The sequence below is a fragment of the Centruroides vittatus genome, unplaced genomic scaffold (genome assembly GCF_030686945.1).
Source record: "Centruroides vittatus isolate TY-2023 unplaced genomic scaffold, ASM3068694v2 contig_3060, whole genome shotgun sequence".
In the NCBI taxonomy this organism is placed as follows: Eukaryota; Metazoa; Arthropoda; class Arachnida; order Scorpiones; family Buthidae; genus Centruroides; species Centruroides vittatus.
This window is the reverse complement of record NW_027121964.1, coordinates 1,148,536-1,163,218: the sequence shown is the minus strand read 5'-3', so window position 1 is coordinate 1,163,218 and position 14,683 is coordinate 1,148,536. Positions and strand designations below refer to the sequence as shown.

General features: G+C 28.6%; 1 protein-coding gene across 2 annotated transcripts in view; it reads right to left on the bottom strand.

Moving 5' to 3' along the window:
* LOC136972904 (uncharacterized) overlaps window positions 1-14,683 on the bottom strand; it is a 59,383-nt gene that overhangs the window by 24,511 nt on the left and 20,189 nt on the right. Inside the window, exons 2-4 of one of the 2 annotated variants that reach the window (XM_067267566.1) lie at window positions 9,077-9,178; window positions 5,978-6,082; window positions 518-3,022 (exon numbers count right to left, since the gene is read on the bottom strand). In XM_067267566.1, coding sequence (XP_067123667.1) covers window positions 518-2,791 — 2,274 coding nt within the window. In that variant the 5' untranslated portion in view covers window positions 2,792-3,022; window positions 5,978-6,082; window positions 9,077-9,178. The remainder of the gene's footprint in view (window positions 1-517; window positions 3,023-5,977; window positions 6,083-9,076; window positions 9,179-14,683) is intronic. The other variant, XM_067267567.1, reaches the window with a different exon arrangement.

The following is a 14,683-nucleotide window of genomic DNA, read 5'->3' as shown; positions in this document are numbered from 1 at the left end:
TTATGGTAAATCTTATGTTGCTTACTAACTTATTTATATTTATGTAAATTACAAAATAATCAATTACATAAAAATTAGTAATAAAATTGAACAGTTTCTAACTAATTAGAATTATAAATTATTCTGGTATAGAAATATACAGTATCATCTTCCCAAGATTATTATTTACATTAAAGCCTAATTAATTTATAATTAATTCTGAATCAGTTAAAAAAATAACTAGGTTATAAAAATCCCATCAATTTCAATATAGTGTAATAAGTTAATTCTGGTATGAACGTCCATATAAATTAAATAATTATTTGAAAAAACTTAATGTTCTCTTTCCAAGTTATTAGGACTATGAAGTTTGACTCAAATATTAATCTTATTAATATTACTAACAATATTAACAATAGCTATTTAATGATATCATTATAAATATGAATAAATGCAAAGCATTGTATTGTATTGCCTTCAGATAATGCTGTCATTGTTCATATAAGATTAGAAAAAAAGAAGAGAAAACAATACTTACATCTTTAACTTTTTCAATACTTGCAGCATAATCCAATTTTCTCTGTGCACATACATCAGTTCCATTTTCATCATAAGTTTGATTTCCTCCACAGTCATTCCATTCTTCTTCAACAGTCAAAGTAGGTTCCCAAGCAGAATTATCTGATGGCAAAGGTGGAAGTGCTCTATGAGTAAATGGGCTTGTATTGGGGCTTGATTTTGATTTGGATGTTTGAAAAGAAAGTTCATCATGAGATTTAGAATGACTAGGTGAATATCTGTTTTCAGTTACACCAGTTTTTTTCAACCCAAATAAATTTGTAAAAGCAGTTTTTATAGAAAAAGGAAAACTTTTTCTTTGATTTTCTGATCTTTTACTATGATTAATCATCTTATCACTTTTTTTGCCTTTTTTCTGCCATAGATAAGAACCTAATAAACGTTTATTGGAGGGTTTATTATCTTGTGCTACAGACTTTGATAGTTCATTACTTTCTTGATCATTCCTTGTTAATGTTTGTAAAGAACTTCTAACCTCTTCTAATGTCATATGAATAGGTTCTCTATTGGGATCATAATCAGACATTGGTCTTCGAGCTGCTTCACTATTCCAAAACAGATCCCAAGGCATACTATGGCGTTTCAACTGGGATGGAGATGTGGTAGTGGTCACATTACTGTTTTCATCTACCTGAGATGAACTATCAGGAACTGTTTCAATACAAGGTGATACTGTATTTTTATCAGACATTTGATCAGTATCCTCATGATTTGCAGAGCCATCTATTGGATGGACTATATTATTAATATCATTCCAATTTAAAATAGGAAGAGGTGATTCCAATGATCTATCAGGTCTTTTTGATGGACTTACCAAAACTGAAGTTATTGTAGCTAAGTTCCTATCAGAAGAATTTCTAGAGGATGGAACTAAAGGTGGTGTATCTAAAGACCTACTAAAGAATACATGAACATTTTCACTTTGGGAAAGACTACTACGCGGCCGTTCTCTAAAAGCTGACAGTCTCTCTTGTCTCTGTCCTAAAACATCTACAATACGTCCACTATGCAATGATTCAAGACTACTATGACAGTCTACTCTATCAACATTTATTGGTGGAGGAGGCCTCACTGCTTTTGGTTTTAAAACTGTAGTATACTGTGAAGGCTCACTCTGTGATCGTAATGATTTATAACAAGATCTAGAGGCAGGAGATATATCTGCATCAGCTTCACTCTGAGTTCCTTCTCTTTTTAATCTAAGAGGTCGAATTCCTCTTGGGGGTGGTACAGGTGGCTGTAATTGATATTCTTCAGTTGTTGCAGATATTGCAGAAGGAACATAATATGCACTCAAAGTATCATCACTATAAGTTCCATCAAAATTTCTTTCATCTGAACCATCATCTGTTTCAGTATCTAATTTTTCAATTTGTTCATCATTATCTGAACTAATGAGTACATTGTTATTTCCTTCAGAACACAGTACACAATCTTTTAAGTCTTTTGGTAACATTAAACCATTCCATTGTTCATTTTCAGAAGAAATATTTCTCTTACAGTTTGTACCACAACCTTTATAGGAAGTGCAGCAACTGGATGGCATATAACAGTCTTTAGATTGAAATGCACAAGTTTCATCTTCTTCATCGTCATCATCATCATCATCAGGTAATTCCTTAATAAGATGTATTCCATTAACAGATGTACTTTGGCAATCACTAACATAATTCTCTTTCCAACCAGATATTTCACCATTACACCATATAGGAGTTGCATTATGAAATAAACAGTGATGTTCCGAATCATCATTATCACTCTCCGATTGTACATCACCTACACTAGGTACAGATTTCTTATCAAATGGAGATTCATTAAAATCTGAATCCTCAGTAGACTTTTTTGGTGATTTTGGGCTTCCAAGTTCCGTAACATCAAATTCTAACTCACCAGATTGAAAAACATCATGTCTCCAAGAACTAATAATAGCATCATCTGCAGGTGATGGCAGGTTTGTTTGAAGTAGCAATGGCCTATTATTTTCACCTTCAAATCCACTGTCAGTGCTCATGTTAGGAGATTTGAGAGTTTCAGCATTTTCAGGTGCCTGATTATTTGCTGTAGATTCTGCTTGAGAGGAGGAAAGTAAAACTTGTTCTGAATTATTAACTAACAAAGAGACAGGTTTCTCTCGTTCTTCCATTTTGCTTTTCTTCTTTGCTGATATGTAGGACAGTGTGAAAAGATAAGGCCATGAGCAAGGACAGCAGCCCACAGCTGTACTAAACTTCATGTTGTTGCTTAACAGCAGAGCCAATTATATTAACAAATACTTTGATGAACAGAATGTTGCAGAGATTAAGTGACTGCAGGTTTTTGAGACACATTATCAGTTGGCCAAAATTCAAGTGTTACTGAAATGTTACACCAACTGTTAAAGAGAGTAATTTTATTTTCATTTTATGAGTTATCCATAACCATTGTATTGTAGCACCACTGATATTTCTTAGATTCCAATTCAGTCCTAAATAAACATATACATTCATTAAAATTTTGGAATATTCATAAATTTTGAAAAATAATTAGATTAAATATCTATTCAATTATAATTTCATTATTTTTAAAACTTGTTATAAATCTGCTAAAATGAATTTGTTTACAATTTTTAAAGCAAACTGTAAAATATTTAATTTAGTAAACAGTAATCTATCAATTTGAAAGATTTAGGAGAAAAACTATTCCTATAAAAGCATTAATATTAAAAGAATTTGATTCAAAAGTGATTTGGCCAAATATCAAATATGAATATTCAATCAGCATTAATGAGTATTGTAAATATCATCATCAGATCATAAAAATGGATTACAAAAAAAGACTTGAGTTGAATAATGGTTGTTTACTGTCTATAAAGTAGAAACAAAATATTAAGCTATCCACAAAATTTAAAATCTAATTGATTTTGTATATACAGTATGTTATTTTTTCATTGTAATAAATAATTGTGTGTTATCTATTACCCACAGTTATCATTATTTGCAGGTAATTAGGCATCTTTAATCTGTCTTTTTGCAATATCAGCCTGAACATACAAGTAATAACAGACAATTGTTATCGGTCTTAAGCAGTGTTTTAAATGTTAATCATCTGTTCACAGTACAGTAGTTTAAACTGTTGGCATTTCTTACTTCAATTATAGACTATAGTCAAACCCAAAAGTTTATAGACCTTTTTTTTTGGCAATAACTTTGTATTATATTATAGGTCTCATTGGGTCATAATTGCAAATTTACATTAATAATGTAAATCCGCAATTATGAAGTAACACAAAAAAATCTAATTTGCACAAAAAAACAAAACCAAATTTGTAATATGAAAAACAACTGTCCCAAAAATTTATAGAAAAGTGCAAGATTATACAAATGTTAAATGAGGAATTTATAATACAGGTATACCTCGTCTTACGTCGGTAATTGGTTCCAGGAGAGGCGACGTAAGTCGAAAAACGATGTAAGTCGAATTTACTTGTGTAGTTACGACGTAAGTCGTAGTTTTGACTTACGTCATAACTAAACGCCAATAATGGAGGAAATGCCAATAATGAGCACTTAAAGACTGCTAAATAAGACGACAACACAAACACAGATGTTTTCATGTTTTGTTCTCTAGGATTTATGATGATTATATTAACATTTACTGTAAATATACATATTTTAATATGATTTTATATGCTTTTAACGCTTTTCTAGTGATATTACGACTTCAATGTTTGTGGTGGACGGATTTAAAGTCGAATAAACTGACTTAAACTTGATTTTTATTTTTCCATATACTTTTTTCACAAACGACGTATAATCGGGAACGACGTAACTCGAGGTATACCTGTACTAGATTTTAGTATATGAAGGTTTCCAGAAAGCCAAAAGTGCATATTTTCTCAAACGAAATGCTGGAATGTTCACAGCTATCAGCTGATGAGGTTAATATATTGAGCTTATAGATCGGGTTCTTGGGATGTTTATATATAATTATAACAATTACTGTATTTTAGAATCTGAGAAAATTTTCTAACAACTAATGATATAATCCTAGTAGTCCCCCTAGTAGAATTTTATTAAAGAACAATACATTTAATAAACTGCAAAAGTGCATGTAATTAACAAACAAACAAAAAAGATAGGGCATAAAAGATGCTCAATTTTAAAGATCTGCATAAAATTCTCCTGTATAATTTTTCTTTAAAAATGAATCAAGTGTTTTGCAGAAAAACATTATTTGTAGGAATAAAATTGAAAAGTGGAAAAATGCTGTAAACAATATTGAAACAATATTTTTTAAAAAAAATTCCTAAAAGGAGAAGGGGAAGGACAAGAAAATTATATACATAAAGAATGAACTTGACTATTACAATATAATTTAACTTTGTCCAAGCTGATAAATTTAAACATAATATTTCTGAATAATTTGAACTTATAAATATATTCTTTAATGACTTTTGAGAGTATATCTACAGAATCTGAAGAAAAAAAAAAAAACGCACAATTAGCCTTGACTTGTGTTAAATGACAACATACTTTAAAAAGTAACAAATAAAATTTGAAGCATTTGAATTCTTATGGAATGTAACAATTAACATAGTATCTCACTTACCAACAGCCATGATCATTAGATACCAAAATACTAAATGGAAACAAAATAAGCTCAGACACGAATTGGAAAATCTCAAAAATAAGATGATATCAATATAGTCAATTAGAGAGGATGGTAATTCAGATTTAAAATATTTGCCAAAAATTTCAGAACTTTTCTGGAAAAATATTTTATTTTGTTGAGTTCTCAATAACATTTCTTAAAAATATGAAAACATGATTGTGATAGGAAAATGTTCTGCAAGATATGAAAATTCAACTGTCACAATCCTCCACGGATTTCTTCTCAGCCAACTTTAACTTAGCTGAGAAACATGGAAGGCTACGAACAGAAATGTCACCAATTATTATAATGCAATTTTCCTGTATACTTATATAGTCTGAATTGATAAACATTTAGGTGTAAAGATCAGAAAAAATCTGGGAACTAAAATATACCACATAATAGAAGTTCCAAATTAAAGTTTGGATCCAGACCAATTATTCCTTCCAAAATTTTCTAAATTATTAAATTAAATTTCAAAATTAATTCTAATTATTAATTTTAGCTTGACAGTATAATTTGGCCTAAAGATAGGCAGTTATTTCATTTAATTACTTTAAAATATTGCCTGAAAATAATGAGTTAAATTTCTGATTGATTATAAAATTAATAATGAAATCAAATTATTTTAATTTTAAAAAGTAATAATGCATAAAATCAAAAGTATTTATTTTTCAATATACTAAACAAAACAATTAGGGATTACTGCAATATCAGCCTAGTAATGCAACAGATATGGTGATTTATTTTATGTATAACACATAGTCAGACAAATAACAAAAAAACTTACTGTATTAAACTTTAAATAGTTTATCAAAGTTTATGATGCAATCTCATGACAAAGTAATTCTTGTAGAACATATGGCATCCTGCAACTGCTAAAACAGTAGTGCACCTGGCATGAAAAAAACAAGATTATTTGAAAGATTTTATGAATAATATCACAGGTAGGTTCTAAAATATCAAAGTCAGATTGATAGGTCTGGTTTTGCTATAAAATAAATCTGATATTGCAATACTCCTAATGTTTTAGGCATCTAATGTTTATATTTATTTCTACTTAATTACGAAGAAATATAATTACAGTATTTCTCAAAATTTATAGAAAATATTATTTTAATATTACGCTATATTATTACTATTGTATATTCAAAATGTTCTTGTGTTTTCATGAAACACGAAGACTTTTTACAAATTACTATTTTGTTTATTTAATAAAATTATTTTAAATTTTGTATACAGTCTCTGGCCGAATTATTAGAACCACTTAAGAAATCAGAGTAAAATGACAATTTAGACAAAGATTTTTTTTTTAATTTAAATTTAATTATTATTATACAACTCATAAGAGTAATAAAACATACTTCAATTGTAATGACATAAAAAATTAATATTAACACATAACAAAAACAAAACAGAACATGACAAACAAATAAAATCTTGCTGAAAAACTAATTTTTCAGTAGAATTATAATCGGCATTTAAAAGACATGCATAAGTTGCACTAAAAATATGCCTAAATGCATCAAAGCTGTAATAAGCGCAAAAGGAAGCATAAACTATCAAATGTGTAACCAGACTTTGCCTGTAAATTTAATGAAATAAATAAAATAAATCACTTTGCCAGGAAAATTTATGGAAAGAATTCTTTTATGAAAGTTGTGTGCAGTAACTTTTGTACTGCACACAACTTTCAATGACATAATGGCTTCAATTATTACATTTGCCAAATTGATTTTACTTTTGAACAAAGACTGCTGAGTAAATAGATTTATTATTTCAAAACTGAAAAATTTCACCAGGATGCAAAATTCCATTAAATTAAAAAGTACTGAGATTTCCTGATTTTCCATGTAAATATAAAATCTTCTAAGAATTTTAAAAGTTGTCTATAAATTGCTATCTCATAGTAGAAGGTTCAAAGAATTTACTTACAAAGGAAATATATTCCCTGAACTTTGGGGTAATATTTCATATGAAATACGATTTATCAAAACAAACATATGTTTTTAAAATATTATAGATGTCATTAGATACTCATTTATAAAAGTATAATTTAAAGTTAAGACTCTAATAACAATTATCAAATTAACTCAATCCAAGAGCAAATGACCTTTGAATCAATACCAAGTTAACTTGCAAGTAAATTTTAAAAATTTTCAAAGATTCATTCATTATACTTTTATGGAGGCATCAAAAAGTTTCCATTCACAGCATACCATTGCTTACAGAAAAGTGCATATATCAACAAATTAGAAAATACACTGAGTCATTCATTCAGCAATATTAGTATGTGAACTTATTGTCTTTTAAGTTTTATAGAGTGGTAGCAATGGCTTCAAAGATATCAGGTGCATTCCAGGTCCTGGTGTTTGATCCAACAACAAGCCATTATTCAGTTTTTATGTACAAAAGGATGTCATCCTGCTGAAATTTATTGCCATATATTAGTAATTTATTGTAAATCTTATCCTGTCTTGTGATAATATGTAATGTTATAACAAGTTTTGCAGAGATCATGACAATTACAAATTTACCATGAAGTGAGAGACTATCCATGTCAACAACACCAAACCACATCACAAAAGTGGATACATCTATATATTAAATTCAGGATTACACCTTGAATTTGAATCCCAAAATGTCTCAAAAATCTGTAGAAATCTCAAAGAATATTGTCATTTCTAATACATTTGGAATACAAGAGAGAAAGTAACAATTTCCTATTATGAATGTTGTAGGAGACAAAATCTAGCATCACCATTATAAACCAGAAACCAAAGCAATGATAATATCATCTCATTGAAAGAAGTTTTGCTATGTCTACCAGCAAGATTATGAAATGATAGTGTTTGTTGACCATAAAGGACTTGGCTGTTAAACGTCAAACCACCTAACATAATCACTACCAACTGCTATTATGAAACACTGGATTGATTATCTGCTACAATCAAGAACAAACATACCAATAAACTCACATCAGAAGTCATATTGCTCTTGGACAATGCCAGATCACATGACACCATCAAAGATAACCTGGAGAGATTCAGATGGGAAACAATTCCCATCCACTGTATAGTCCTGACCTGTTGCCGTACACCTTTTGGATTCACAAAGAAAGCATTGAAAAATTGTAAGTTTCAATTCTAGACAGACATTTCAGATGCTATTCAAGAATAGTTCCAAAACCAATAAAAAAATTCTTCCAGAACAGAATACTTCATTTAGTGACATTCTAGGATAAATGTTTCAATGTCTACATGGAATTTTGAACTTTTTTAGAAAAATTCAATATTCTCTGAGTTGTCAATAAATGAAAACTTGTTGAAGTCTCATTATATATTCTAATCTATTTGTAACATGTAACACATACTAATTTGATGAAAATATTTTTACCTGATTTTCAGTTGTTTTCCTTATTAGTTTGCACTTTATAATATTTTAATTTCAATTATGTGATTAATGAATTAATAAGCAGTAATTCTAACATGATTTTTATTCATTAAATGAATAATCAGTTTAATTTAATTAACTGATGAATAAATTTTTGTCACATGATATTTATAAAACATTTTGAAACTATTTAACATCTATATATACATTACAATATACATGTATATTACAATGCAAGATTGAAAAATTTTACATTACTTTAAACTTTCAATTCTGTTTCACAAATCAGAATATTCATCTTTTAAATTTTGGCACTCCTTTTAAGTTATAACGATACATTTTATATTAAATTGTTTACTTTCTTCTCTAAAATGATTCAATATATTATTTTTAATTCATTCTTATACATTTTAATAATTATGATTAATGTTGTTTTAATTATAGAATTAGTATAGATTTAAATAAGATTATAATTTCTAAATCAATAAATAGTTACCTAAGAATCTGACATTTCCATAACTGGAATGGGATCCTGGCATAATCTAAAACTTCTTAATACAACTTCAAAACATCTCAAAGATAGTACTTAGGATTTATTCTATATTAAAAAAAAACAAACACATAGATCAAAAATCTTTACAATAAGATTATGCTTCAGTAAAAGTCTTAACATATAGAAATATTCAGCAGCTCTACTTATAAATAATAATAAAATTAACAGATATTCCTAAATATATCAGTTTGACAAATAACTTCATATAAATTGAATATTTTGGATAATAAAAAGTATAATATAAAATAATTTTTATGTTACAAATATAAAATCTCAATTGCTTAATTTTTTACTAAAATGCATAATATAAGTTCATATAACAAAGAAACACAGTATTAATTAGTCCAATAACAATTTTCGCATGTTTCAAAAATACATTATAAAATTTTATAAACTCAAATTATTCACAAAACATCATTATGTCATCTCAATGTATTTTGTTAACAGATCATTGTACAAAGACCAGGCTAATATAACATCATTATTTTCAATAAACATTAATTTACATATAAAAACTGCACCATGATTACTCATTTATCATAAAAAAATCAAAATATACAATGCAATTTTATGATAATTATTGAATATCTCATTACAATTGCATTTGGTATTTTCAATGCCTGCAGAGCTTCTTAGCTCTGGAACTGAGATAAATTTATGCTTAAATCTAGAAACTATTCAAAAAGCTAAAAAATCGATGGGATCAGGTAATATACCCAATTCTTTTTTAATTTAAAACTCTAAAAATCTTTAGGTTAAAATTCAAGTAAAAAACTACTCTTTTATATCCGATTTCGAGTGAGTTAGTTAGCGTGCAAATAAATAACGAAAAGTGCTATAAAAAGTTCATTGAAGTATAGCACCTTTCGTTATTTATTTGCACGCTAACTAACTCACTCGAAATCGGATATAAAAGGGTAGCTTTTTACTTGAATTTTAACCTAAAGATTTTTAGAGTTTTAAATTAAAAAAGAATTGGCTTAAATCTAGAGTTTATTTAATGTGTTGTTTTAAGCAATGACATCTGATTTAGTGGCTGATTTTGGAAGCCAATTACTTTCAAACTTTGCTTCAGAAATTCAGTTCCCATGTAATAGCTTTTGAGCTTGTTCAATGTTGCCAAATAGAAATGTTTACAAATATACAAGTGAATATAAAGCTGTTAAGATGGCATTTATGTTAAATTGTTTAAAACTCAAGGAATGTCAAATAACAATTGAGTAATGTGTTTGTTTACACTTGCAAACAGAACTGAACTGCTGCATGCACATTTTAAGCACCAAAATCCCAGTTTAAGTTTATGGGACAGTTTTCTTGAGATATTCCTCAAAGTCACAATCTGATCAGGGACCATATTCTGGTCATCATCTCTCATCTTCAAGAGACAGTGTCTATGGCACAAGCTGGCCACCAATTGACTAAACATTTGTTTATGTCTCAAAAGATCATCCCTTCTCCCAAAATGTGATTCTGGACAACCTTTTCTCTTAAAGATTCTCTCATCTTCCAGAGATGAGCAAATAGTTGTCTTTTGACTGGTCTCAATTTCCTTATATCCAATATGAATGACTGGATGATACTCACATTATACACTCATATTAGAGAACATTCTCTATCTCAGGAAAGAGTATTTCAAGATAAACATAACATTTTTAATCTTATTTTAAAGAGGCCACTTAACATTTCACTCAGGAATGCCACTAAATACCTGATTCCATCTATTTTTTAATGATTGTACATCAATTACTGAACCATCGAATAGGCTATTAATCTATCCATTACTTCCAGACATCCATTTCTCTAAGTATTTTTCGAAATATCATCTAATTTCTTCCTAATTAAGTATGCACACTTTTCTAACTAAATTAGGTTATCAAAATTTCTATTTTTTAAGAGATAATGTTACCCAAAACATGTTGACATCACAATTGGTAAAAATGTTATAAAAAAATGTATATCTTCATCAAAACTGTGCACTTTATCTGAACCTCGTGCTTTCCTTACCGTGTGCTCTAATTTTGTACTTTGCATTTTCAAAAATTTTTAATTTCATTGGTTAAAATTTTCTACTTGTTTAGTTGCATGCACATATACCCTGAACATCTATAATCAATTTAGTAGAATTGTGATGTCAACGTAAAGACAAGATCATTATAAGCGACCAGAATCACCCATTGTTAGAAGACTAGTTTTGTTTCTTCTTATGCTTATGACATTCATCAACCTGAACTTGACATGCATATCAAATTGGTCAAGCAATTTCAGAGGAATTTATTTAAATCCAATGACATTTGAGTATAAAAACTGAGCTGTAAAGAAATTATGCAAGGATTATGTTATAAACAAGTCACATGTATTTCACATAATATAAACAAAATTTTTCTATTTAAAGTAATGATAATTCTATTGTCATATTCTGTACACATGAAAGAAGAAAGAACAATTAACTAGAAATAAAGCCATTTAACTTGTTGACTGCCAACTACGAGATGATTTGTAGTTGGGAGTCAATAAGTTAAATTGGCTTTATTTCTAGTTAATTGTTCTTTCTTCTTTCATGTGTACAGAATATGACAATAGAATTATCATTACTTTAAATAGAAAAATTTTGTTTATATTATGTGAAATACATGTGACTTGTTTATAACAAAATCCTTGCATAATTTCTTTACATTTTATATCATTATATAAGGTAAGAAAAGCACGAGGTTTAATAGATGCCATCTACAAGATAACTCATATAATGTAGTCTGTCATGTTTTACGAGACACAACTATTTCCATAGTAAGTAGTTATTATAACTGATTACTGGGTGTTGGGAATGAGAATGACACATCGACTAGGCATTATAGAACAAACTATAAAGAAGTTTAAAATGTGATAAGTTTTCTGTTTTAATTGCCAGATATAAATATTTTCATAGTAAATATACTACCAAAGTGGCTAATTTGTGCCTGGAATATGAATGACAGATCAATTTGGTGTTGTAAAAGGAAAAGTTTATTGAAAAAGTATTGAAAAACATTAAAAAATAAAAAAAATCATATTTATTTATATTACTGAATTAAACATATTAAAGGAAATGATGACTTAATTTAGTTTCTTTACATAACAGATATGTTTAAAAGTTTTAGTTTGTAAATAGAAATCTTTGAATGTGAATAAAAGTTGGCTAAGGTAAACTTCGGACATAAATTTTATTAATAAGGTCACCTATGAGTCAGTACAAAGTTAGTACATTAAGAAAATAATAGAAGAAATTAATGATTCTTCAAGATGATCATTGTAATAAATTTTCAAACTGTCAGTATTGCCAGAATGATATGATGTATGTTAACGTTACAGTTAACAATCAAAGAATGTAATATGCTGTATTTTTCGTTTCTTTTTTCTGATTCAATCTACTCATTACATCATTGGCATTGATGGATCAAATGAATATTTTATCAGTTTTTCTGTTGGTATATGCAGGGATGCACAACCTGCGGCCTGGGGGCCACATGCAGCCCCCTTTCAATGTTTATCTGGTGGTGGATGGTACAGGCCAAATCCCTTCTTTTGAAGTTTCTAAGTATAGAACTTTTTCCCTTTCACAAAGTCATTGGCACCCAACTGTTTTATGACTTTCCCTGAGGTGAGAAATAGGGGATTGAAGTTCTTCTATTTCTAGCTAACACACTTTCTGGTTTAGATATTGAATATTTTAAGTCTAATACACAATATTATAACAATTTTTAGAAGAATCAAATAGAATAAAATGATGTTAGAACGTCATTTCCGATGTTATTAGGAAGTTTCTATTTTGGCAGAAAATTTTCAATTTTATGCTTCGAAAACTTGCTTATTCGTTAATTTAGTTATTTGTTATTTCGTTAGTAATTCATTAGTAGCATCAAATAACATAAAAATAAGTGAAAATAGCACTGAAAAACCATGAAAATAACAATTTTTTAGCATTTGTTTACATTCTAGCTTCTGATTGGTATAGTTGAATTTGAATCAATCTTTTCTGAAAATATGCTTATTCATCAACCTAATGTCATTCAAACTAGAAAATACCAATCAGAGTTCAAAAAGGAATGTACAAAAGCTATAACAACCAATTATTTACAATAAAGTCTTTTCATAGACTAACAACAGAAAAAATTTTTAATTATTACATTAACCCAAGAAAATTAATAGCTGGAATAGAGTCATACGACTAAAAGGAAGCCGACTACACTAAAAAGTTTTGGATTTGAAATAATTATTTCAAACCGTCTCAAGTCATAAACTTCCCATGATTATCAACACTGCCTGCGACTAAAGTAATTAGACTCCTTGTGTCAACAAAAAGGGTTGTAAAATGGTCCGGTCCCCTAGTCAGTAAACTTAATCCTAACCTGGCCCTTCTTCAGAAAAGGTTGTGCATCCCTGGTATATGAATATGTGTGAATGTCAGTATGTTTTATAGTGGTTTTAGTATGTACTGTATGTTATCTATAGGTTAACTTTTTCATTGTTTGTGAATAATTATTTCATTCTTTGTGTCACAAACAGGTTTTTGTATCATTTTAGTCAGTGATTCTCAAATGGTATGCCACTCCATTTGAGTAATTCACCTGGTATGACACGATGTGACAGAAATTAACAACATGGTATTAAAATCAGCAATGAACTATAAGTATAAAATAAAGAAATTGCAATGAAAGATTGGAAGAAACAACCACAGGATAAGTCAATCAAACATTGCAAATAAGTATTTTATCAATACATATAAGAAAATAATAAAGAAATGTGGGTATCCATCATTAGAAAAAAAGGACAAATGGATGGATAGTTTAATAGTTAGCACGTCAGACATAGAAATACCATTGAAGATTTAAAACATTTTGAGTTTGAGTCTGAACTTTAATATAGTAAGACAGATACCAATGAAAGACTATGCAGTAGGAATAGAACGTGTGTTGCAATGTGTCCCAACATCAAAAAGAAATAATTTTAAAAGAAAGGAAAATAATTTCATCAGTGAGGAAATTTTTATCAATTATTTAAACAAATTGAGGATATTAAAAGCAGATGAGTCAAAGTAAATTATATTGGTTAATAAAAATACTGAAAAGAACATACAGTGGATTCTTGATATATCACTTTTGGCAAGGCTTGGATGAAAAACAACTAATGTGGGAAAATGACTGACATGGGAAATTTATGACAATGATATTTTTATTGTTAATTTCGTATGAAACATGTATTTTCCAGTAATAATGATGACTTTCTGTAATACTAAACAATATGGAGCATGCGCATGGACATTTGTTTATTCTCTAACTTTTTTCTGACAGATTTCCTTCTACTTCCTCTCTAATTTTCAATTTTTCAACAACGGCTCTGACTTTTCTCATTTGTCCAGACACGATCTTTACTTCAAGACATCGTGTTAATTTTGGCCAATTTTGCCAGACTTTAATAACAAATTTTATAAACTTTCATATACACAAAGCCATAGAATATGTTAATTGGATATCAAAAGTATGTATCCTAGCATAGAAATAATATTCAAGATGCTTT